This window comes from Simochromis diagramma, unplaced genomic scaffold (genome assembly GCF_900408965.1).
Source record: "Simochromis diagramma unplaced genomic scaffold, fSimDia1.1 OVJJ01000518.1, whole genome shotgun sequence".
NCBI classification, from domain to species: Eukaryota; Metazoa; Chordata; class Actinopteri; order Cichliformes; family Cichlidae; genus Simochromis; species Simochromis diagramma.
The window spans coordinates 378,056-404,496 of NW_024387336.1; the positions used below are offsets into that span (position 1 = coordinate 378,056).

The window sequence follows — 26,441 nt, forward strand, 5'->3', positions numbered from 1 at the left end:
ATTCCCATATATCATTGTGATGCTGTTTATTCTATTACTCTTGTTCTCTTCTGCTTGTTTTCTTTTTTCTTTCTCAGCAGGTGATTGATATATGCATTTTTTATTTCTTTTTTTTTTCTCTGCTCATTCTGTTGGTTTTTGTTTTTTGCCCTTCTCCCCCGTCCCTCTTCTCAGCTGTTTCTCTTTCCCTCTTTCTTTCCCCCCTTCTTTCCCCCAGTCAAGTCTGTCCCGTATTCAGTAAGTGAAAATAAAATAAACAATAAAAGGTGAATCAAATGGACCATTACGGCAAGGCTGGGATGGTCAATTTGGTAAAGTAAATCCGTTGGGCATCTTTCTTTGCCTTTAGACAACAATTCTGATGGCAAAAGAGCCAAACGGGACAGGCAAAAAAAAAAAAAAAAAAAAAAAAAAAAAAAAGAACAACAGGAGCTTTAATTTTGTGAATTAAAGAATTGTGAAAGCTGAGCTGTGAGAGAGGGCAAAGTCTGCAGGACCTCACAGTGATGATGAGCTCCATATTAAAAACACGGCAACTCTGAAAAACGAGAGCCATTACTAGCGATGAGTATTGTTAGGTATTTTAGTACCATGGGAGCATTTACTGGATATTGTTTTATAGTGACATTATACAGGAAAACCCTGTCATTCAATAAGGCCCCTTTGTTTTAGTTATTTTTCTCTTTGACCCAAGAATTGATGTGTGAGAATCACAGGCTGGTACAAGGTTGAAATACCACAGAGATCACTCCCTCAGCTACATTAGTTTCTAAATCTTTTAGGAGACGCCTGTTGAAGGCCAGATGGTTTGTTTCAGAATTCACTAATGAAAGAACTCTTTATTTCGTGCCTTGAAAATATGTCGCTGAGATAATCACAATTGTAGCTGAACTGATAAACTATACAAAGGGTGCTTCTTCACCCAAGGGCAGGAAGACGCTCCCTTATCTTGGTCTGTACTGGTTTAAACTGATAATCTGCTGTCTCATGAATTTTACCCTCTATATAAACTGTTGTACTTGAGAATAAAGTTGAGTCAATTTGGGAAGACAACCTGAAGCAGTCTCTGTTTTCTTGTTCTCCCAAGCTGCTCCCGAGCTCGTACTAACACGCTGAATGGCATGCTTGAATATTACTTGAGAATATATTTGACTGTGTTACAGACTAAGGGACATTCTCTGCTGATAGGTGAAGGTACATTCTCTGCTGATAGACGTCCACGCCTCGAAGGAAGTCGATCCACGGATTAGGCCCTGGAAACCGTTTCCTTCAAGTATCAGAGTGGAAAGAAAACATCCTGCTGAGGAAGAGATTAACCTCAGAGGAGAGTAACAGAGTTTTAACATTTTCTAAATGTGAGTGAAAGGTCACAGAGGTCTTCAGAATGTGTAAAATGTCAAATACTCTCTGCCAGAGGTTCTTGTGCAGGTTTTAGGGTTGTAGTTGTTGCAGAGCTAATTAAGGAGGCTTTAAAAAAGTAGCAAAGTGACCACAAAGTGGTCTCCTTAAATGCCTCTGAGACCACCTTAAGGCTTAAATAACATCAATAAAAACATTGTTAACATTCTAAATTCCATCCAAAGCCCTGATAAATAAAAAATCAAAAGTCCATGAGTAGTAATAAGATGGCACTAGTCCAATATGGCGGCCAACCAAACCGGTTAGACAACCCGTTTGACCGGTTTCGTGCGTGTGCGCATGCGCGTTCATGTGTGGAAACACACAGGGTGTCAGAGAGGTTATATGAGTTTATGTGTTTTTAACTGGGTTTTAATTTAAACAAACCATAGGGTTTTTAATTAAACTATTTTATCGCTTTGGTGTGTCTCAACATTCAGTTTTGCAGACATATGTGTTCTTAAGAGCAATTCTTTGTTTTTGTGTGGAGGGGTGGAAGCCATTTTGCTTCACAGTGTGCATTAACAAAGCTGGAATGCTTTTTATTTACATCTAGTCAAAAGTGTTGGTAACAGTGTTTTAATCACACTAATTTTGTGATTCTGACAATGTCTCAGCATGCAGCGATTTTAAAAACGGCACAAATGAGAATTTCTTCTGAATGGGCAATGTCAGCCTGTTCACAAGCGTTTCATTTAATCAGACCACTAGTTTTTAATCTAACTAGTTTTTAGGCATCTACTGGGGTTTCTTTCACGGGTTGATGCGATCATTTTATTTAAAAATCGGGATTTCGGAATGTTGAACTAAGAGGGAGACAGAGCCAGCTAGTTGTTTAACACAGTAAATGGTCACAAATAACATTCAGCCCTTTAGAAAATAAACGCTATTGGACTACTTCTAAAACACGTTGCACACGATGTCACCTTTTCCCCCAAAGCAGCCAGTATCGCTCTTTCAAACTAATTGTGTTTTAATCACACTCATTTTGTGATTCTGATGTCACAGCATGCAGTGATGCAAGCATTTTATTTATTTAAAAACGGATCAAACGGGAATTTCTTCCGTAAGGGGTTTCATGGTTTCAGAGTAGTTTTTAACACAACAGAGGGTCGCAACTAACATTCAGCCCTTTAGAAAATAAATGCTGCAGTGATACTTCTAAAACCAGTCGTACAGACCCGCTCCGTCTTTTCAACAGCCGGTTAATTGTTTGAAATTGTTCAGGATTTCAAAAGCCCAACGCAGGTAACATTTAATTGTTGTGATTCCATAGGAAGACAAAAGATAGATGTATCACTTAGTTGTTGAGAGTACCATGCGAACAAGGGCCCAACCTATTGTTTAACGTGGCCGGTATCGGCTCTTTTTTGTAATTCCTCGAGAAGGTAAAAGCTCCGCAGATGTACCAGTTGCGCAGGGTCTCGCATATTTTCTGAAGTAGCCAGCAACAGCGGATCCTTAGGCCTATCTTGGCCAGTTACACCGGAGCTCAGCAACTGCGTGCCCCACCCTCATTGTTTTAAACTTGCACAGCAAGGTGATGCCTAGCATGTATATTGCCCCCAGACTTATCGGCCCCCATCTATTGGTTTTTGGAAGCACCCGGTCCTATATGAAGCGTTCCTCAGAGCGTGAGACCCTCGCTATTACGCGTCAGGACCAGCGCCGGTGCAGACCATTTTCTACCCACACAGAGCGTTTCTGACAGGCTGGCGTTGCTTATGCATAAGAGAAAAGCAACAATACAACGCGGTTCTCTGCTCCAAGACATCCGCAGTCCTTTCACACCGTAAGCATGTATGTTATAGCCAGTGTTGGGACTAACGCGTTATTAAGTAACGCCTTACAGTAACTACGTTATTATTGCGGTAACGAGCACAGTAACTAGTTATTATGCCAAAATCAGGAACGCGTTACTCGTTACTGGGATTTAGATAGGGTCGTTACTCGTTACTTCGTGTGTTGCGTTTAACTTACCTTGGAAATCGGAACACGAACCTGGGAATAATGTCACACTCGAGTAAACGGTGTTCTGGTTAGCCTCGTTGGAGAAGTCTGGATTCCAATATAGCGACGCCCTCGAAAACGCTTGTTTTGCTAGCTCTCTACAAAAACAAATTACTACTACACATATGCAGCTCATCTGCAGTCCCGAATTTCTGAGTCCCGAGTACAAAGGAAAGCACCACGACTGCAGTTTCCGTGCTGGACGTAAAAAGGGCACGTGACACTGTGACGTAAGCTACAATCATGGCGGCAGTCGAAGATGGTCCAGGCATGTGTTTTCTCTCCTGGAAATATTCACATTATTTCTCCTTTGTGTTGGAAAAAGACAGGAATATTGTCGTGAACTGTACTCTCTGTGGAGGTTCTAAAACTCTTTCGACATCAAAGACTAGCAATTCTAATCTGATGAAACATCTTCAGAAACAGCATGCATCTACCAACTTAGTTGAAAAAGAACCTGAAGGCAACGTCGGTGACTCTAGCTCCGTTGATGCTATTCCAGCAAAACAACGAAAGCTTGATTTCGGACAGCCTGCTGCACAGTCCATCACCCAGCCCCAGCTACACAGGCTGATTGCCAGGTATGTTGTGGAAGACATGAAACCCATCTCAACGGTTGAGTCCCATGCTTTCAGACAACTGATTAGTCATATACCTGTGCGAGGGAGAGCTGGGAAGGCACCATCCAGAAAGACATTTTCCAGTTTCCTACACCAAGAATATGCCAACATGGAGTCAGAGCTCAAAAATACACTTGACATGGTAGAATACATCTCCACAACAGCAGACATTTGGACTGTGCATAATAAAAGTTTTCTTGGTGTGACCGCGCATTGGATAAATACACAAAACATGAAACGTGAGAAAGCAGCGCTGGCATGCAGGCGATTTATGGGTCGACATACGTATGACAGTATTGCCTCTGAGCTGGACAACATTAACTCATCTCATGGCCTATCGTTTAAAATCACATCAACTGTAACGGATAATGGCTCCAATTTTGTCAAGGCTTTTAAAGTGTACCAGCTAGCACCTGAGTCAGATGACTCTGAATCTGAGGAGGATGAGGTGACTTTTGTTTCGATTGGGGATGTGCTGCAGAATGCTGCTGATGATGCTGATGATGCAATTTCTTTACTGCCACATCAGAGATGTGCATCGCACACAATGAATCTTATCTCTTGCACTGATGTGGAGAAGTGGCTATTGTCTGAAGCTGCAACAAAAACCATCTACAGAAGTGCCACCACAAAATGTGCAGGGCTGTGGAACAAGGCCAGTCGTTCCACAGTGGTTGCTGAGATTGTGGACGACATTATTGCAAAGAAGCTACTAGTACCTTGCACAACAAGGTGGAACTCGTTCTATTATGCTCTGGAGAGAATTTCAAAGATACCTGTGGTGGAGCTGAACACAATCTCATCCACATTACAGTTGAAATGTTTCAATGAGAGGGAGCATCAGTGTATCAGAGAGTACTGTGCAGTCATGAAACCACTTACTGTGGCACTGGACATTCTTCAAGGAGAAGACCATTGTTTTTATGGCACACTCCTACCTACACTGGAATCGCTAATGACCAAGACTCTGGCTATAAAAAAATGGTCTGCAAATTCTTGTTGGGCTACCAGATACAGTTGTCCAGGTAAGAGATGATATTTTCATTTGTGTTTATCTTTAATGAAATGTTTTACTCAATTGCTTTTTATATTGTGCTGTGCTGTTCACATGCAAGTGAATGCTGTTACAGTTACAGATACTTAACCCCAATAAATAAATAAAATAAATACAACGTAGTAAAATACACACTATTTGCAAATTAAAATACATTCTATATAAAACTACAGCATGCTGTTAATATTTAATTAATTTAATGTTGAAACAATGCATACTTTCTCATGCAAAAATGTTTTTTGCACTTTTACTGTGTCGTTATTACAGGCAGTCAAAACAAGGTTTGCACATGTCCTTGGAAGTGAAGATGCTTTGCTGGCTGCTGTGACACTACTAAAATTTAAGCTTCGTTGGTTACATGACCAGGCGCGGAAGGACCTCGCAAAGGCATGTCTGCTGGTAGAGTGTCGAAAACTTCTCCCTGAGCAAGATCAGCTACAACCAGGTACCAGCGTCACCAACACAACACAGCACCCGGGTTCTAGCAAAGAGGATGAGTTCTTCTCCTTTGAAGAGAATGAGGACATATATTCCACTGCTGAAGGTGAGGTAGCCGAGTACCTCAAATCAGGAGCAACAGGGTTAGACTCTCTGAATCATTTCCCGATGATAAAGAAACTCTCTCTTAAACTTAATGCAGCCACTCCTTCAAGTGCCCCAGTTGAAAGGCTTTTCAGCCTGGGAAACCTGATTCTCACTTCAAAGAGGAACAAGTTGTCTGATCATAAGTTTGAGAAGCTTCTCCTCTTGAGGTACAATCGTTGGTTTGATGGAAACCAAAGTTGAGTAGTGCTCATATGATGATGATGTGTTGCCTTCAGTGGTGCTCTAGAAGGTAAAGTAGGGTTATTTCCAAGTGAAACTTGGGCTTCTGAAGCACTTAAAATACCATTATATTTTATTTATCTACATGGCCTGTATGGAGGCAATATTATTTTGGTTTGACTGTTTATGAAGCTGAAAATAGTTATTATTTATTTTATTTCTGTTTGTGGGGCTGAACATACTTGTAATTAATTTTATTTCTCTTCTCTTTCTCTGAAAATACTTTTATTACTGAACATGAGGTCTCCAGTTGGTGGAATTCAGCAGTTAAGTTTACAAAGAATGGACAAACCTCACCGTGTTTATGTTAAATCATTTTTTGCACTACATGTTTTTGCACTTTGATACCTACTTTGATACCTACAGGTCCTAAATTGTCTGAGGTACAGTTTAATGTTGGCACTGCTAAAAGCATACTTTCTGTCCATTTAAATGGCAAAAATAAATATCTTTCAAAAGTTTCAACACACTGTATGTTGTGTTTTGTGATCCACTGCTTCTTCCTAGTGATACTACGTACAATGATTAGACACTGCTGTAACAACCCGAGAATGATGAGTTTGCATTTGTAGAGGGTTGAAACATTAGAAATAGATTAAAACACACAGATAAAAAAGTGACACATAAAACAAACTTTGTTAATTTCTAATTTAGTTTCATTCATTTCATCATTGACTTGCACTCGCACTACTACACTGCCATTTTAACTATTTTAGGTTCAGGCCATTAGGTGGCACAGTGTACTTGTGGCAGGATAGTGCTAACATGTAAGCAAGCTAGAAGACTGGCATCCTTGCTGGGTATCCAGTTAGGGAAGCAACACATTAATAAGAGAATTCTGGGTAAAACCAAAGTTACTTTCCCTAGTAACTAGTTACTTCAAAAGTAACGAGTAACTTGAAGTAACTGAGTTACTTTTGACAGGAGTAACTAGTAATGTAACTAAGTTACTAATTTAAAGTAACTTACCCAACACTGCATATTACAAAACAATAATATGATAAACTTTCCAGATTGAAGTGGTAAAGGAATCAAATACTTAAAACATATATTAGTAGGAACAGAATTTATTCCATTTGACAGACTAGTTACACAAAATAGGATCAACAAGAAAAGATTTTTAGAATATCAACAAATTAAATCCATAGTAAAAAAGAAATTTAAACCGGGTCGAGTTGAACTACAAACACCAAGTGTGGTTCAATTTCTTACTCTTAAAACCCCAAAATCACTTTCCAAAATATACAGAATGCTTTCTAAAACAGATGAATCAATATCACTTCCTATTGCAAAATGGGAAGTGGATTTATCAGTTAACTTAGACCAAAACTTCTGGTCTCAGATTTGCTTAAAAACCTTTCATCTAATCAGAAATCCCAGTCTTCAATTAATTCAATATATAATACTACATAGAGTGCACTATACAGGTCATCGGATGTTCAAGATGGGCTTTACGTCTACCAACAACTGCTCACACTGCCAAACCAATTCACCGGACAATTATATCCACGCTCTTTGGTTCTGTCCACCAGTTCAAAAGTTTTGGCGCGAGATATGTGAAGACTTATCAAAGTGTCTGAAATGTAACATTCCAACTTCCCCTTTAGTGTGTTTGTTGGGCAGCTTAGATAATGTCACTACAGATAACAATATAGCCCATATGGTTTTCACTGCCCTATGCATAGCCAAGAAAACAGTCCTCATCAACTGGAAAAATAAAAATAATCTTAATTCTAACCAATATAGAAATTATCTATTAGATTACATTAGTCTTGATACAGCCTCTGCCACCACATCAGATCAATTGCTCTGGGCTCCTTTGATCAGCTCCATCACCTAGTGGGGGTGGGGGGGTTATAGTTTGGTCCCACCTTCGCTGTTGTGATTGGTGTGGGGGTAGGGACAGGCTTGGGGCATCGGGGGATTCCCCAGGACCATCTTCCTTGGAGGGCTCAACCCGGGGTTGCGGTCATGGCCTATTAAGGGCTCTGTTGGCTCTTAGGTGACAGTTTCCTCGTGGCTGCATGCAGCGGGGCTAGGGGAGGGTCTGTGCTGACGGATGTGGGTTACTGACCTGGTAGCCTGGCTGCCCCTGGGTGGGTCCGGGACGGGCGTGGGGTTCTGGGGGTGCTCCGTCTCTGGGCTGGGGCCCTGGCTGGGCCTTGGGGGCTTGGGTCCTGGTTGGTGTGTTGCCGGGGTTGTGGGCGGGTGGGTGTATGGGGGCCCAGCCCTTGCATCGGGTGCCGCCAGTGCATCGAGCCACCTGGGGGGGCTCTTCAACGGGTGGGGGAGGCTGTTACATCTTGCAGGTGGTCTTCTCTCTTCAGGAACTCACTCTGCAGGAGGGGGAGATAAAGGAGAGGTGGAGGAAGATCTCAGCCTGGGCATCTATTGTCTTGTGTAGTCTGGAAGATGAGTGTATGACGGGGTGGGTGCAGTTTTCTCTGTGGTGGGGTTGGGTGGGCTGTGTCGGGCTCTGTGGGGCCAGGCGGCGCTGCTGAACTGGGCCCCGGTCCGGATGGGCCTGGGCCCCCTTTCCCTCGTGGGTTGCAGAGTATGGGGGTGCCTATTGGGGTCAGCGGGGGAGCTGGCCCCAGGGAGGGGTCACTTGCCCCTCCCTTCCTTCCCTCCCCATCTCCAGCTGCCTCCCTCTTCCCGCTCCACCACAATCACCCACACATGCAGGGCCTTGGGGTAAAGGTGTGTCACCAGGGTGCAGGGGAGGCATCCCCCCCCTCTGTCCCCTTCTGGCTGCCTGTGCCTCAATTTTATCCCACAACTTAGACATTCACATTACTCACACTCTCATAACACATACATATAGGACCTTGGGGGTGGGCACGCTACACGGAATCCAAAAGACCATCAGGGTGTACAACCTCACCCCTGGCGTCGTTGCCCACCTCTCAATTTTAAATACATGTAGACATTGAGGGCCATCAGGAGGGGCTATGCGCTTACCTGCTGCTCTCTGGCAGGCAGCTCCATGCCCTCCTGGGTTTTAAATGCACCTTAGAACACACATGCATCAACACTACATATGAGCGGGCGGAGGGAGGTTTGGAGTCTTCACACACCCCCGTTCTCTGCGACCTGTTGGGGCGGGGGGTCTGGGAGGAGGAGTTGGCCGTCCGATTGGGGTCTGGAATGTGGGGCCTCCCTGCTGCTGCCGAGTCGGGGCGGTCTGCTTCTCCCCACCGCAGGGAAAAGGGTAACACTACCTGGGTCTGGGTGCAGTTTCCCCCTCCAGGGGCAAGGGTACCTAGACCTGGGGTATAGAGTACGCTTGGGGAGTGTGATTGTGTGTACAGTGTCTCTTTATGTCTGTCTCCACGTTGGGTGAGTGTTGAGTAATTGCATATGAGAGCATGAGGGTGGGAATGGATGTCTGTATCTGTGTGTGCCTGTATGTCTGTGTCTATATGTCAGGTTGGGTATCAGACGCCACCTCTCTGGGGACATCTCAGGCCCTCCAAGGTATGGAGGACTATCTCCCCCACCACTTCCCCTGCCAGTGGCAGACGCCCTCAGACATCGGTGCGTTGGTGGTTCTTTGTGTCCGGGGGTCGGCGTCCAGGTACACACCGGCTCACTCCTTGGTGGCTGCTTGTCGGGGTCTGGAGCCTGGGGCTCGCTCGGGCCACTTCGGGGGTGGGGTGCCCTCAGCCTCTCGGCCTGGGGCTCGGTCACTCAGGCACAGCTGGCTGCCGGCGGAGCTCACGGGCACGTCACTGCAACCCCCCCTGGCTTCTGCTCCGCGGCTGCTGAGTGACCTCTCATCTGGGGCTCTCCTCAGCTCTTTCTGGGACAGTGGCGCGGCTGCCCCTCTGTTGGTCTTCCTTGGTCTCTTGTGTTCTGAGGGCCTCTGGATGTCTGGAGTTTTGATCTCCTCCATACCTGCTTCATGCCCTGGAGGACGGGGCTGTGGCTCCCCCACACCCTCTAGCAGATCATTTAAATACAAGCGCGCTCATGCTCACAGGTGTACACACGGGTGCTCACACACACAAACTACACCCTTTTTGGCTCCTATCTCAAAGCACACTGTGCGCTGTCGATCTTACGTGCTGCACAATATTTAGTATTTACTGTTATATTCCCATAGATCATCGTGATGTTGTTTATTATGTTGCTCTTTTTTTTTCCTTCTGCTTGTTTTCTGTTTTTTCTTTCTCAACAGGTGATCCAGGTGATTGATATATGTATTTTTTGTCTGCTTATTTTGTTGGTTTTTGTTTTTTGCCCCTTCTCCCCCGTCCCTCTTCCCCGCTGTTTTTCTTTCCCTCTTTCTTTCTCCCCTTTCTTTTCCCCAGTCAAGTCTGTCCCGTATTTAGCAAGTGAAAATAAAATAAAATAAACAATAAAAGGTGAATCAAATAGACCATTATGGCAAGGCTGGGATGGTCCATTTGGTAAAGTAAATCCGTTGGGCATCTTTCTTCGTCTTTAGGCAATAATTCTGATGGCAAAAGAGCCAAACGGGCCAGGCAAAAACAAAAAAAAAACAAAGAACAACAACAAAAAAAAAATAGAATAAGATTTGGACATACTGGTTTGAACACTACAGTATTCATGATAGGGAAACATTATACAGGGAAATGTGGCTAATGTGGAGAAGAGGAAACTATAGAACATGTTATATTACACTGTCAGAAGTATCAGGTGGAGAGAAGACAACTGACCCAAAACCTCAGCAGCATAAAAATGAAACTGGATCTTATTGAATTACTGCAAAAGTAGTCAAGAAGTGAAAGTTAACAGGCCTTATTACAGTTTGTAAAAGACACTAAATTGTTTGGGAGGATTTGAGGGGTTTTTTTTTAGTTTTTTTTTTATCGACGTTCCAGTCCACGCTCCATACCAGTTGGTGGTGGTAATGCACCATTTTGTTGTTTGCCAACCGCCAATAAAAGTCAGAAGAAGAAGAAGAAGAAGGAAAAAATTGCTCTGAAGTCGAATAAGGAGAAATACCACTATATATTAGAAGGCAACAGTTAATGGTTAACGATTGGATAAATTTGAAAGGTCATAATAAAAATCCTCCTGTTAGGAAAGTGTTGGGAAAGAGGAAAAGATTTTAAAAATAGTTTTGGGTGGGTTGGGTGGGTTTAAGGCCTACATGGAAATACATTAAAATAGATAGATCATTATCGGATATTAAGAAGAGAAAAATGACAACAGATATTTGTCAAGAATTTTATAATCAAGTGCAGAACAAGTACAGTGACTATTTACAGATGGATTGAAAGATCCAAAAACTGAAGCAACTAGTGTGGCAGTTATCATTCTGGAATATATATGCAGTAGAGTTATGCACAATATTATTTGGCTTTAGAATGGGTGGAAGACAGTAGAATTTCAAAAATAATAATATGTAGTGATTCATCGTCAGCATTGTTAAGCATTGAAAATGGAAACACAAGTAGCCACCAGCAAATTCTGTATGAAGTTATTTTTGCTCATCATAGATTGTGTGAAAAAAATATATATTAATAATGTGGACTCTGGCTCATATAGGTATTGTGGGTAATGAATGAACAGATAGGTTGACTAAAGAAGCTATTAAAAAAGTAGATGTTGATATTCAGATTCCGTTGTCGAAATCTGAAGGGACAAGTATAGTTTGGAAAGAAAGTAAGAATTTATGGAAAATGCCATGGGATAATGAAGTAAAAGGGAGACATTCATATAGAGTGCAAAACACAGTAGAAGTTACAAGAAATAGAGGAATAAATAGGCAGGAGATAATTATAAGTAGAATAAGAACAGGTCATTGTTGTCTGAATGGCACTCTTTTTAGGCTGGGGAAACCGACTGAAACCAACTGTCCTTTTGATTTGCCCTTGATTACACATCATTATGTTAATTGTGACAGATTTAATTATAAAAATCTGCACACAGAAACCAAGAACAGGTTAATCTTGTCATTTAGATTTAAAGCCAACTTACTGGACACCTTACCACAAGTACAGAAACACACCTCAAGAAAAAAAAAACACTTAGATGAAAAATACCAGTGAAAAGTAAGTGAATAATGAATAATTACAAAAAAAAAATATGGATAATTTTTGATCTTCAAAGTTTTGGTTTGTTTCTATACCAGAGTTTTAGGAGCAAGCTGTTTGACCAGCAGGGTTACCAGCATGTTGGCTAGGATCAAACTGGCTAGCAGGGCCAGCAGAAGTGTCAACTGACTTTGACCACTGCTTAACTGGATCACTGGGTCAATAAGAGAAGAACCAAAGGTTACATTTAATGTGTCCATAAACTTTATGTCATCTATAAGAGTACAGGTGAGGAGACATGAGAGCTTCAATGTACCTCTGCTCCCTGGAATTGGAACAAGCAGTCCAAGTGAGATGGATGAAGTGTCATGAAAAGATGTGTCCCTCCGGACTCGCCTGTGGTAGCCCAGGTAACAGCGCTGAGGGGGAAAAAAAATGTTTATAGGCTTCTGCTGATTTAACAGTTTCAAATTTGTACACAAGAATGAAAACCAATAAAAATGAAAACAATACGAATTAAAAACATTGGTACATACAGCTGTACAATTGTATCTCAAAAGACACAGGTGGACCCGGCAATGAAGGTAAATGGATGAATAGTTGGTAAAAGTGAACATCCTGAAGGAGAATCAGGCCTCAGTGGAGATGCCGTTCTGAATCAGCTCTACTGTTCCATCGGCTTCATTGGGACACCTGGAAGACGTTTAAATATCCCAGATTATAAAGCAAAGTAGCAGAATTCATTATGAGGAAGAATTGGTGGAGAAACCGAGGAGAGGTCTGTCTGGGGCTAATTCTTTCAAGTTTTTAATAAAGTATGCTAAGACAAGGTGAACTTCTCTTACTCTGCAGTAACAAGATGGGCAGATGGGGTAGTTTGGCATGTTGACTGGTGTGGCCCAGCAGGAGTCCAGAACGGTGGAGATCTGGCTTTGATCCACTCCTTCTGTTTGCACCTCCACATTTAACCTCTGATCTATTTCCATTTCTATGTTTGTGTCACTCCTGAAGGGGAAGCGGAAGCCAGGGTCTTGGAAGGGGATCATTCTCATGCTGTACTGTCCTTGACCGGTTGCAATCTTCTTCCTAATGATGCTATAAAACACATAATAATGCTAAAAATGAGTTGATTACCAAATGATTGTAAATATGTTTTATCTATCATTTTATCTCAAGAGCTTCCCAAAAATAAAAATTTTACATTTTAATAGTGAATCCAGTTCACTTCCATTTTTACAGATGTAAACTATGAGCTTACAATGTAGAGCGTTTACATTTAGCTGCGAATGCTGTGCTAGCTGTAGATATTTGCAATTTAACATCCATGAACATTAAAATATGTAACACTGATGTGTGACAACCCCCACCCCTCTCAAAAAACTGTAGCTTTGACAAGTAGTAAACAGACTGGTAGTTATATTGCATCTTTCTACTCAGCACTCAAATCTGTTTCTGTCTCATTCACCCAATCACCCACACATTAATTTGTGCATACAGCACATTTTATCAATGCCTACGTGCTTTCAAACATTCACAGGCTCACACACCAGTGGATGCATGAGGAGTAACTTGGGATTTAGTATCTTGCCCAAGGATACTTTGGGATGTGGAGTGGAGGAATCTGGAGTTCAACAACCTTCCAAGTGTTGGAAAACCCATGCTACCACTTGAGCCACACCCTCCCTGTAGATGTAAACTCCTTGCTGGTGGTCTCGCCCCTTCTGCGTCCAGCTGTTAACAGGGGTCAGACTCCTCTACAGAGGCATAGGGACAAGGATCAAATAAAAGAAAGCCAATCTTTCAAAGAAAACTGACAAGCTCTATGATGAAGACATCACTTAATTGTTCAGCACAAACTTACTTCACAGCAAACCAGAGCGCCATTCAGGGATGTCTAGCCCAAAAACAGAGCAGGTTTTCTCATAGGCTGAGACAGCAGAACACAACATGCCATTAGCTGGAGTGTAGAGGCAGAGGTCATAGACACAGGAAGTGAAAAATGGCTCAGGGTGAGAGTGCAGGTGGCAGGCACCAAATAGTGTTAGTGCTTAGTGTTTACCGTTACTGTTTTATTGGGTCCAATCCTGATGTGCACACTTTCTGGATGATTTGACAGGTATATGTCCACTGCAGACACAAATGACACACGGTTGTTTCCACAGTGATTGTTGGTGGCTATCACCTGTAACTGGGTTTCATTAGAGCCATGGCTCATGCTCTCAGTGATGATGTAGGAGCAAGTTCCCTGGAAATGAGCCACTGCTCCATCAAAGGTGATGTAGTGTGGATCCCCCCACACTGTGCAGGTGGACATGGCATCGTAACAGCCCAGCTGGCCGTCTCTGATGGAGCACTGCTGTTCAGGAGTGCAAGATGCAGCAGAACATCGCAGGTCATTTGGAGCGTGACATTCACATCTCTGGGAGCAACCGTCTGTCCAGAAGGATTCGCCAGCCTGTGTGAGAAAATTTAACTAAAGGAGAAAGAATGATCAAAGTTAATAGCAAAGTACACCATGTATTTATTGTTACCAAGCCATTATAGTAGAATTCATCATATTGGCAGCCACAGCCTTCCACTGGGACACACCTGGTTCCAGATGACATTGAAAGATGACATTAAAACTTGTTCACTTTATGACTACTAAAAAAAGTTTCTCTATTATTGCTAAAAGATGACAAAATGAATGTTTCATTGTTGTCACATTGTTTTTTTTAATCACTACTAAAGCTAGACATTGACAAAAATGAAAATTTTTCCTTTTATTGCTAAAAGATGCAAGATTAATATTTTATTTATGCTAAAATTTGTAAATAAATAGACATTCCCCAATTAAATTAGGTTGTCATATTGTTTTTATTATCATTGTCATTTAACATCAGCATCCACATTAGTATCCACACTCGTAGTCCAAGAGTACTTGTCTCGCGTTTGGTAAAGTGGTATAGTTGGTAAAGGTGAACATCCTGAATGAGAAACGGGCTACGGTGGAGACGCCGTTTTGAAGCAGCTCTACTGTGCCATCTGCTGGATCAGGACACCTAGGTAACAGCATAATGTGAAAGTTGCAGTGTTAATGTGCAAACAACTTAGTTATGATAAGAAGATGATTAAAGTTCACCCATCACAAAAGACAAGAAAAGAAAAGAAAAGTTAAGACAATGTCTTTACTGTGTGGTGATCAGATCCCAGCGCACGGGGTAGCTGGCATCATTAACAGGCGTTGCCCAGCAAGAGTCCAGAATAGTGGAGATCTGCCGCTCATCAATTCCCTGCGTCTGAACTAGAGCAGGGCGATATGGCCAAAAATATATATATCACGATATATATTTGAAAATTTGCAATAACAATATAACTGACGATATAATTTCTGCGAGACAAAATACAACTCCAAAACTTTACTAGCACAAAAAAACCCCATCCATTTATTTTCACTTAAATAAGCAGCTGTTTTTATGTGCATTAAAGCTATATAAACATTTAACAATGCAAATGCAAATTCCTTGCTGAAAGTGTAACCAAAAGGCATTTCCAGTAGAAATGGGCTGACATATCCTGAGCATAACCATTTATAATATCCACTAAGTTAAAAAGAGGAGCTTTGCAACATTAAACTGCAGTGTGCCAAATAAAAAAGTCAAATACGTATTTTTCGGACCATAAAGTGCACGGGATTATAAGGCACATTAAGCGGAACAAAGCAGTCAGATAAACTTTGTTCAACTCATTCTTCTTGCTTCCTCCACTTCTGTACCATTCATTCATTAATGCTGTATTCTATCACAGCTGCTCTATTCCCATGTTGTTGCAGTATATTAATGTTAAGAGATATATTCTAAAACACTTCTTCAGCAGAGAATCAGAGAGGAGAAACACACAGATTTTCTTGCTAGCAAGGGCAGTCACCAGAGCGCACGCACAAGAGTGAGGCTCAGAGACTCGCACTGAGAGACTTCCCTTGTCTTTATTTATACTTCAGTGGGCGTTTCTTCCTTACATTGGAATGTGGAGGTGTATATGTATGTGTGTGTGCGTGTGTGTGTCAGAGTGTGACCCCATAAACGACTTCCCTTAACCTGCTGGTCTGGAAAATCCAACAGTTCATCTATATGTAAAAAAGGGCATTTAGACTAAAACCGACATAGCTACGTTAATCCTACCGTAAAACAATAAGACAAGGTACGACCTTTCCCAAGCTCCCAGGATGTGTGTGTGAATGCCAGAGCACTCTGGAATGCACGCAAAGCTTTTGCAGACTACCGTATTAAGGATCGCACATCCTATCACTACCATATGTAAACTTATATTATTAAAAGATTATACTGACTACTAAGTACAATTTTCCATTGACAATTAATGACTAACTTCGTATTGTGGATGGATTACCTCAGTTGTTCTCCTGGCTGAAGTTTGGTCCGTTTACAGCATCCTACCATGCAACTGCATTTGTCTCTAACCATCAGGAACCTTCACGTTAACTTTTATGTGGAAAAGTGAGACAAGTTTGTGGGTTTTTTGTGCAGCTTCGGCTGTCCTTTTAACTGCTCGCTGGTTAGCTAGCGTGAGCTATAAGCTAACAGCTAGCCTGGTTAATGACGCTAGAGTTCAACGCGCATGCAAACAGCTCGTCTCTACTGCTTTAACTGTTAAAACAGAAGGCAATACTGCGGCTGGCAGGATTTATTATGTGAAAAAGCAGCTTGTTTAGTTTAAACAGTCTGCATTAAGCTGGGCAAACACTGTGTGATTTTTTTTTTGAGTCGCGTTATTTCGCTCCTGCTCAAACTGTACAATTGAATCGCAGGGGTTAGAAGTTCATAGGTCACGATGCAGGGTCTCACACTATACGGCCTGATGCTCTGATGCGACCTGAGTGCTCAAACTGTGCGTCCATAACATGAAGCTTATCATACAAAATCTGTCTCTCGCTCTCCCTCTCTCTGTCTTACAGACGCACACACACCACCACCATCAACTTTGCTAAATTACTAATGAAAAACATTGACCAGGCAGCTGCAATTGAGCAGCAGTGTCCATCCAACTCTTTTCATGGTTGTTGTAGTCGTCACAATTTTGTGAGGCCACATTGAAAAGCCTCGGATACGGAAGCGTAGAGCTGCCACCCAGCCAAAAGAAAAATAGAAAAGTATATTGTTCTAACAATATACTTTTCATGTTTGTACAATATACTATCATGTTAGTACAATATACCTTTCACGTTTGAACAATATAATATCACGTCATTACAATATACATAATTATCACATTCGTACAATATAAATATTATATAGGCTACATCGCAGCTCCAGTCATGGCTTCCATCAATGTCTTTCTCGTCTTTTCCCAGAGTAACAGCCAAACAGGAGGATCTATTGGCTAGCACTGCTTAGCCTTGCACGCATTCTTATTTTAAACTTAATCTGGAATTCATTGCAAACCGTTTGTGCGGGATATGAATGACAGGATTTTGTTTTTCTACAAGAGTTAGTAAAAAACATCTCCAGTGTGATCAAATCTTCTTGCCAAACATCTGCAGCTTGGCAGTGTATACAGCACTATAATGACCAGACCTAATTCTTTTGAAAACCATACATCTTTCCACAGGTCTCAACTTCATCAGACATCACCTAGACTCAGAGCTGGATGAGGCCAGCACAAACAGCAGCCTAACCGACTAAGAAGATGGATCCATGGGGTCAGGAAAGCCAGAAGCAGTGGAACTGGAGAGGTACCTTTCATGTCCATTCACTGGAGGTGTGGATATATTGCATGGCGTTCCTCACATCAAGAAGCTGTTGATCAAAATCAATACAGCTCTTCATGCATCTGGAGCTTCTGGAGGACTTCTCAGTCATGCAGGACTCCTGTTCACTGCTAAACAGTTACAGCTTCACAGAAAGAACCTTGAGAGCAAACTGCTGCTGAAGCTTAACCATCACTTCACTGAGTGAAGAAATTGCACATTTTTGCTAAATATGCAGAAATAAATGCACACCCATACAATTTCTGGTAAACTGAGCTGCCGTATGAACATATGTTGAAGTTGCCTTGTTCTAATGTTTTCTCTGAGGCTGCTGTGCCATTTGGAGCAAAAATGAATATAAAGTTTACAGCATATCTTGTCACTGGAAATTGTTTGCACTGTTTATATGTTTATATTATTTACTGTAGGTATTGGTGAAAAAAGCTTGATGGTGTGAAAAACTGAAATTTGGAAAAAATTTTGTTGATCTTTTTACATATATTCCTGTTGAAAATACTAAAATTTGTATATTTATTTATTTTTGTTTGTCTGATAGCATTTATTTATAAAATAAATCAGACATTTACTTGCTACTTGAGTAGTCTTTTCACCAAGTACTTTTTTACTCTTACTCGAGTAACGTTTTTGAAGACTACTTTTCACTTTTACTTGAGTAATAATATTTTAAAGTAATGCTACTCTTGAGTACAATTTTTGGATACTCGACCCACTTCTGGTCAGAACATGCTATATCATGCTTAGGTAACTAGCGAAACTAGCGAGCTAACTTCCGCTAACTTCTAACTCCGTTAAATGTAATAAATTCTGTTTTCATGGATGCCTGTATGTTAAACTTCATAGTTACACCTGATAAAGCAGCAATGCTGATCGTTTTATTAAAGATGAAAGAATTTAGACAGCTTTTAACTCTCAGTGATGCTGCAGTGTTTGTTTGACTTTGGGACCTGAAGGGGACCTGAAGGGGCGGAGTTTAGGACCCAGATTACTCCCAGATTTACGAGCACCTTAGTCCGACAAATACAGCAATAATGATGGCCCCCTTGAATGTTCTACAAAAAAATGTGCTTTGTTGTGTATCTGACGGACAAACACCAAACCAGTGAAGCTGCACCATTTTTAAAAAAACAATTCTGGTTCATCCATTTCACTCAACAATCTGCTTTCCCCCTTTTCATTCTCCGTTGCGGCCGTGCTTTTTTGGCCATGTGTGTATGAAAACAAAGGCACCGCGCATGCGCGTTTTACCCATATTTTATCGTGATATTTCATCTATTTCCATTTCTAAATTTCTGTTTCTGGTCAAAGGGAAGTGGAAGCCAGGGTCCCAGTAGGGACTTGGTGTGTGTGCAGTTTGTAGCAAAATATATACAAAAATATGTAACACAAATGAGGGAAATACACAATTAATGCATTAATAGAAAAGCACTCTAACTCTTAAGTAAATTTATTATAAACAGCATTACAAAGATAGGGTGATACAGCCTAGAAGAAATTACATATAAAAGTGTTCAACCACCAATTAGAACATATTACAGATAGTAATTGGAAATGATCAAAACAAATTAAGGTGACAGAGTGGGTGTACAAAAAAATGATCACATTAGAACAATGTTTTTATTAAACAAAGACAGGGTAAAATTATGGTGATTCACATGGTCATTTAGTCATGAAGACAATCAAACACTGAGATTTCTATAAAGCTCAGCGAGCTATGTACCTTTGAAAAAGTAGCAACCACAATGTCATATAACTAACATCCATAGACAGTGCCTCGGTCAAAGGATAGTCACAGGAGAAATGCAGGTGGATGCTCTTCTCACGACTTACGAGGCCATCATGAGGGTCCACATCCCCGCTGATGGTGTTCTGATAACTGAAGTGGGTCCCGTTGCTCTTAAGAGTAAGAAGACAAAACATTTTAGGCATATATTCAAAATTTAAAAATGCTGCCCAGAAGCTTCCTTCAATGTACTAATTTCACCCTCAGCATTGTCCCACAAAGCTGGTCATCATTGTTGAAGTGGAAAACCAGTCGACCATCCTCAAGAGTCCCGTTGCAGGATTCATCTCGAAGATGGAGGGCATCAGAGTGGAAGCCAGCCTCAAACAGCTGACAGCGGGACAGAGATATAGTGCCAGAACTACTGACACAAGTGATGGACGAGTCTAAGAAGGAAAGAGAAATACAATCTGACTCGTTATGGCATGATTTTTTTTTAAAGCTGAGTCATCAATACTGATTTGAAAGACATTTGTTGACTTGACTGCTTAATATAAAGGCTGACTAATGCAATAAATACACTACAGATACTGCTGAAGGTTTTAGTTAGCCCGCACCGTAGCTCTCATTGTTTGGCCGATGGTGGTGCTCATCACAGAAGCAGCCATAGACACCGTCCTTCTCACCACACCACTCGTGCTCTGTGCAGTCCAGCTTTTCACAGGGGTCTGACTCATCTGCAGACACAGAGAAAGGATCGTCAGTGATGAATTGCAATGATTTAAATTTTTATTAAATGTCTAATTTGAGCAGTGCAAACATACCACAATGCAAAGCAGAGCGCCAGTCAGGGATGTCTAGCCCCAGAACAGAGCAGGTTTTCTCATAGGCGGAGACAGCGGAACACAGCATGCCATTGGCTGGAGTGTAGAGGCAGAGGTCGTAGACACAGGAAGAGAAAAATGGCTCGGGGTCAGAGTGCAGGTGGCAGGTGCTGAATGGGCCGGTGGTGTTGGTGATGACACTGCAGAGTTGGGAGTATTCTTCTCTAAAAATACAGTCAATCAGTCCATCATCATCTTCATCAGTGGAGCCACATCTGGAAAAGACAAATCATACTGCCATCAGCTACTGCCTTGTTGAAGCATCAATAGAGATTTCCATTGCAACTCACCCTGGTTGGCTGGTGGGTGACTTCCAGCTGTGTCCAAAATAATTATCATTTTGTGCCAGTGTGCCATTGGGTAAGACTTTGTCATCTGAAGGATCATTGTTAGAGTTTCCACACATCCCTGTGACTCTGTCATGACGGTTTTGGCCCAGTCTGACCAGTAAAGTGCTCTGACCATCAAACTGGACTAGCAAGTCAGAGGCATCAACCACTATGTAGCTTCCCTGCCTTACCACCTGAGCTAAGATTCCCACTGTAGTGGGAAGAGAAGCATCATTTCCATTTACCTGAGAGGACAAGAGATGCAATAAGTGTGTGTTGTTACTTTTGTGCAGATTAGACAAAGTAGAATGCTGTTCATCTTAAAAGTGATAGATAGTTTACCGTTACTCTTTTATTGGGTCCGATCCTGATGTGCACACTTTCTGGATGATTTGAGAGATATATGTCCACTGCAGACACAAATGATACACGATTGTTTCCACGGTGATTGTTGGTGGCTATCACCTGTAACTGTGTTTCGTTAGTGCCATGGTTCGTGCTCTCAGTGATGATGTAGGAGCAAGTTCCCTGGAAATGAGCCACTGCGCCATCAAAGGTGATGTAGTGTGGATCCCCCCACACTGTGCAGGTGGACATGGCATCGTAACAGCCCAGCTGGCCGTCTCTGATGGAGCACTGCTGTTCAGGAGTGCAAGACGAGGCAGAACATCGCAGGTCATTTGGAGCGTGACATTCACATCTCTGGGAGCAACCGTCTGTCCAGAAGGACTCGCCAGCCTGTGAACCACACAGAGGTGGGTCGCTTATCCAAAAATTGTACTCAAGTAAGAGTATCATTACTTTAAAATATTATTACTCAAGTAAAAGTGAAAAGTAGTCGTCAAAAAAAGTTACTCGAGTAAGAGTAAAAAAGTACTTGGTGAAAAGGCTACTCAAGTACTGAGTAAGTAGCGAGTAACTGTTTGTCCGATTTATTTTATAAATAAATGCTATGAGACAAACAAAAATAAATAAATATACAAATTTTAGTATTTTCAAAGGGAATACATGTATATGTAAAAAGATCCACAAAATAAGGCACATCAATTCTAATTTCAAGATTTCAGTTTTTCACAACGTAAATCTTTTTCAAGCAAAACACACAGTAAATATATTCGCATTTACAGCAGCCTCAGAGAAAACATTAGAATGAGGCAACTTCAACATAACAGACTACAGCTGATGCGCCAGAATGTCATACTAGGGGTGGTTCTTTTAAATACAAGGAGGGATTAAGTAAATCAGAAACAAATGACACAGAGATGCAACAGGTATAATCAGGAAGTTTATTCCCAAGGCGGACAGCAGGAATTAACAAAAAAAAAACAAAAAAAAAACACCACACACACACACAACACATCTGTGCTAAAATTCCACAGGAATAGACATTCTAACAAAACTATAAAATGTTCTTTGTATACTAAAATACTCTGAAGTATAGACAGTGGATTAACACAATGTAATATGTAAAAATGTAAAAACTACACTCACAAATAAACACTGAAATCAGACTAAAACTAATTATAAAAGACAAATACAAATTTCCACTATGTGGATGTACATATGTGTATGGCTCACTTTACCATAAATTGTTTCTTCAGTAAGTGAAATGATGGTTCAGCTTCAGCAGCAGTTTGCTCTCAAGGTTCTTTCTGTGAAGCTGTGACTGTTTAGCAGTGAACAGGAGTCCTGCATGACTAAAAAGTCTCTCACAGGCTGCAGATGCAGGAAGAGCTGTATTGACTTTGATCAACAGCTTCTTGATCTGAGGAATGCCATGCAATATATCCACACCTCCAGTGAATGGACATGAAAGGTACCTCTCCAGTTCCACTGCTTCTGGCTTTCCTGACCCCATGGATCCATCATCTTTGTCGGTTAGGCTGCTGTTTGTGCTGGCCTCACCCAGCTCTGTGTCTAGGTGATGTCTGATGAAGTTGAGACCTGTGGAAAGATGTACGGTTTTCAAAAGAATTAGGTCTGGTCATTATAGTGCTGTATACACTGCCAAGCTGCAGATGTTTGTTTGGAGCTAGCCTCCAAAAGCTGGCCATACACTGTGCGATTTTTGGCCCATTTTGAGACGATTTTTCAGTCGTGCAACCGTTTTGGGGATCGGCCCGAGTCTTGCCCTTAATCGTGTGTGCATCGTGTAGTATACATGGGGTAACGAAAAGCAGTTAACACCTCACGACCAGCTCCCAATCATCAATCGTATGGTCGCATGATAATTAAACCAGTTTGAAATCCCGTCGCCTATCACACTGCGCACGCACAAACACAGAAATGAAAGAGAAAAGGTGGAGCAGCACGGCAGTGCAGCGTGTGATCTGGACACAAGAGATGGAGGCACAACTTGTAGGAGGCAAGCTCATCCCAGTACGTAAGCGTAGAGATGCCACCCAGGCAAAAGAAAAATAGAGCTATATCACGTTATAACGTAAAAAGTTTATTGTTCTAACAATATACTTTTAATGTTTGTACAATATACCTTTCATGTTTGAACAATATAATATCACGTTCATACAATATAATATTTATATTGTACGAATGTGATAATTATGTATATTGTAATAACGTGATATTATATTGTTCAAACATGAAAGGTATATTGTACAAACATTAAAAGTATATTGTTATTGTTAGAACAATAAACCTTTCATGTTATAACGTGATATAGCTCTATTTTTCTTTTGCCCCGGTGGCAGCTCTACGCTTCCGTATCCGAGGCTTTTCAATGTGGCCTCACAAAATTATCACGACTACAACAACCATGAAAAGAGTTGGATGGACATTACTGCTCAGTCAAAGCTGTCTGGTCAATGTTTTTCATTAGTAATTTAGCAAAGTTGATGGTGTGTGTGTGTGTGTGTCTGAGTGAGTAAAAGACAGAGAGAGGGAGAGCGAGGGACAGATTTTGTATGATAAGCTTCATGTTATGGACGCACAGTTTGAGCACTCAGGTCGCATCAGAGCATCAGGCCGTATAGTGTGAGATCCTGCATCATGACCTATGAACTTCTAACCCCTGCGACTTAATTGTACAGTTTGAGCAGGAGCTGAATAACAAGACTGAAAAAAAATCGCACAGTGTTTGCCCAGCTTAATGCAGACTGTTTAAACTAAACAAGCTGCTGTTTCACATAATAAATCCTGCCAGCCGCAGTATTACCTTCTGTTTTAACAGTTAAAGCAGTAGAGACGAGCTGTTTGCATGCGCGTGGAACTCTAGCTTGTTTAACCAGGCTAGCTGTCAGCTTATAGCTCACGCTAGCTAACCAGCGAGCAGTTAAAAGGACAGCTGAAGCTGCACAAAACACCCATAAACTTATCTCACTACAACGTAGCGCCGAAAATATGACTCGCAGCTCGAGCTAGACACAGCTGCTGTAACATAAGACTGACATCCAGCTAACCACAGCTAAAAAGATATTTAGAGAAAACTTACCGTTTCCTCAGGTTACACGAGTTGAGTTGTTTCACGCTGAAAAGTTGTTGTTTTGGCTCTCACTGAAGCCATAGCTGTTCTTTTGTGCTGCTTTTAAGCGAAACATTGTTTGTATGTGAGGCCAAGGGTGTTCATCCTCTTCAGCTCTAGCGTAGACTCTGCCATCATATTTCTTCTTTCCGTGTGTTGCTACTTTGAAACGCTTGGGCCGCTCTGCCCGCCACGGTTTCAAACTGGTCATGTGACTGCATGGCCACATCTGATTGGTGAAAAAGTTACCGGAAACTCCACTGGCGGCATGTTATCTAATGTGTTAAACTAAATTTTTTTTAAAAGGTAACGAGTCGAATTTTGCAAATGTAGCGGAGTAAAAGTACCGTTTCTTCTTCATAAATGTACTCAAGTAAAAGTAAAAAGTATCGTGAAAAAAAGGTACTTAAAAAGTACATTTTTTTCAAAAACTTACTCAAGTAAATGTAACGGAGTAAATGTAGCTCGTTACTACCCACCTCTGGAATCACACCACACCAAATCATAGCCAAAATGATACAACAAATATAGATCTTAAAATACCATTTTGAATTTTTTTTCATTAATTGTAGGTGATTTAGTGTAGTAATTGCTAGATCACTGCAAACTGCAATTAATAATATACTAAATATTGCGACAGAGCAACCAGTTGTAACTGTTAATCTTTCTCCCACAGAGAAGACAGATGCTAAATGCTGAAATTTCAATAAATATGTGGAACAGAGATGCATGAAAAATGTATTTAATCACGCTGATGTAGCTGTATAATGTTCAACTGATTGTTTAATGCATTCATTTATTTAGTGATAGCATTTTATTTTATTTTAGAGTTAGAGCATCATTCTGCCTTCAAACAAAGAAGAAGAATGCTGGTGGTTGAGGCAGGAAAAGATTCCAGCATTATGGCAATATGGGAATGGTATCCTAATAAATTAAATCCTAAAATCATATTAGTAGGTTATTACCCTATTATTATCAGGTTAGTATATATGAAATGTACTCACTAGATCACAATTATTTGCTATGTCTCTATTTATATCTTATCTCCACCTTGTTACCTCAATATTATCATATTATTATTGAGCTATAATAAACACTCTTGTTTGTTTAAAATATATTTATGAATTTTAAGCTTTGTCACAGTCCAAAACACTTCATGAAACTTTCTAAATGTAAGAAGGGCAAGTCTGCTGATTCTGCTGATTTGAAGGGAATTACTTCAAAGAGTATTTACTATTGACTTTAATATGTCTTACATCATAGTAGAATTCATCATACTGGCAGCCACAGCTTTCCACTGGGACACACCTGGTCCCACTCTTGATGAAGCCTTCATCACAGAAACATCCCTCAGAGCAGAACTGCTTACAGGTTTCATCAATGCTACTGGAACAGGTGTGGCCACAGTCAGTACCGCACAGCTCATAATGGCTGTTGGCTGGACAGTCCAGTGCTTAATAAGTGAGAAACGTGACAAATGGCACTAGTCAGACATACCACTTTTAATGTAATACAATCTGGATATAATGAGTGTTGTCAAATTAGTTAAGTGGTGAGCAAATTTCTTGTAAATTTAAATATAAATATAATAAAACAACATGTTGACTCACTGCAGGTGGTGTTCTCTCTCCAGGGATAGATTCGAACATTAGCAGACTGACAGGCACTGACATAGGATTCAATGGCACTGCACAAGAGATCGTGGCCTTGATTTCCTGACAAACATACGTCAAACAGACAGTCGTTGAAATATGGCGCCGGGTCCACCTCCTCGTGGCAGAAACTGAAGGGCCCATCAGCTGCCTGTATCACCTCACACTGATCTCTAGCTGGCTGTTCATTGGTACACTGTGGACAGGAGGAGCCACAGCCATCATTGCACGTGTAGTTGCCTGGCACCTTCCAGGCTCTCCCAAACTCATCTGGAGATGTGACTATCGTTCCAGATGGTGTGTGAAAGTCATCATTTGGATTTCCATTAAAATTTCCACAAAGTCCACATATTTTTTCTCTGTTGATGACAATAGTTAACAATAGTCCTTGTGTTAGTTTCATAAGGATAAATTATTAGTAAATAACCCTCTTATGTAGATTGGATTATCCTGGTTTTTAAAGCATTTCAAATAATAATGACTGTAGCTTTGATGGGTGGGAAGTGTACCTGTAATTTGGTGGTACGGAGATAAACACTGCACTATATCCATTGTAGGTAACACTCAAGCCGAAATTAGTGCTGGCAACTATACGAGATCCTGTTGCATAGATAGACACATTACCTTCATTCAAGACAATAGGTAAATTTCTAGTTACTCCATTCACCTAGAAGAGATACGCAAAGAAAATCAGTGGTTATT

At 41.2% G+C, this 26,441-nt stretch overlaps 1 protein-coding gene and 1 long non-coding RNA gene across 2 annotated transcripts in view; one reads left to right on the forward strand and one right to left on the reverse strand.

Annotated features, from left to right (window-relative positions):
* Positions 1–916: 916 nt before the first annotated feature.
* LOC120718199 lies at positions 917–10,231 on the forward strand. The gene is made up of 4 exons (XR_005692408.1): positions 917–1,273; positions 1,323–1,328; positions 1,962–1,966; positions 10,221–10,231. It is a non-coding gene; the product is annotated as an uncharacterized LOC120718199 (long non-coding RNA).
* Positions 10,232–19,254: 9,023 nt separating this feature from the next.
* Positions 19,255–26,441, reverse strand: part of LOC120718167 (alpha-tectorin-like) — a 38,305-nt gene continuing 31,118 nt past the window's right edge. Inside the window, exons 12-20 of the mRNA XM_040006566.1 lie at positions 26,249–26,406; positions 25,698–26,098; positions 25,344–25,540; positions 20,952–21,347; positions 20,571–20,854; positions 20,221–20,495; positions 20,014–20,133; positions 19,658–19,842; positions 19,255–19,569 (exon numbers count right to left, since the gene is read on the reverse strand). Of these exons, the coding sequence (XP_039862500.1) occupies positions 19,378–19,569; positions 19,658–19,842; positions 20,014–20,133; positions 20,221–20,495; positions 20,571–20,854; positions 20,952–21,347; positions 25,344–25,540; positions 25,698–26,098; positions 26,249–26,406 (2,208 nt within the window). The 3' untranslated portion in view covers positions 19,255–19,377. The remainder of the gene's footprint in view (positions 19,570–19,657; positions 19,843–20,013; positions 20,134–20,220; positions 20,496–20,570; positions 20,855–20,951; positions 21,348–25,343; positions 25,541–25,697; positions 26,099–26,248; positions 26,407–26,441) is intronic.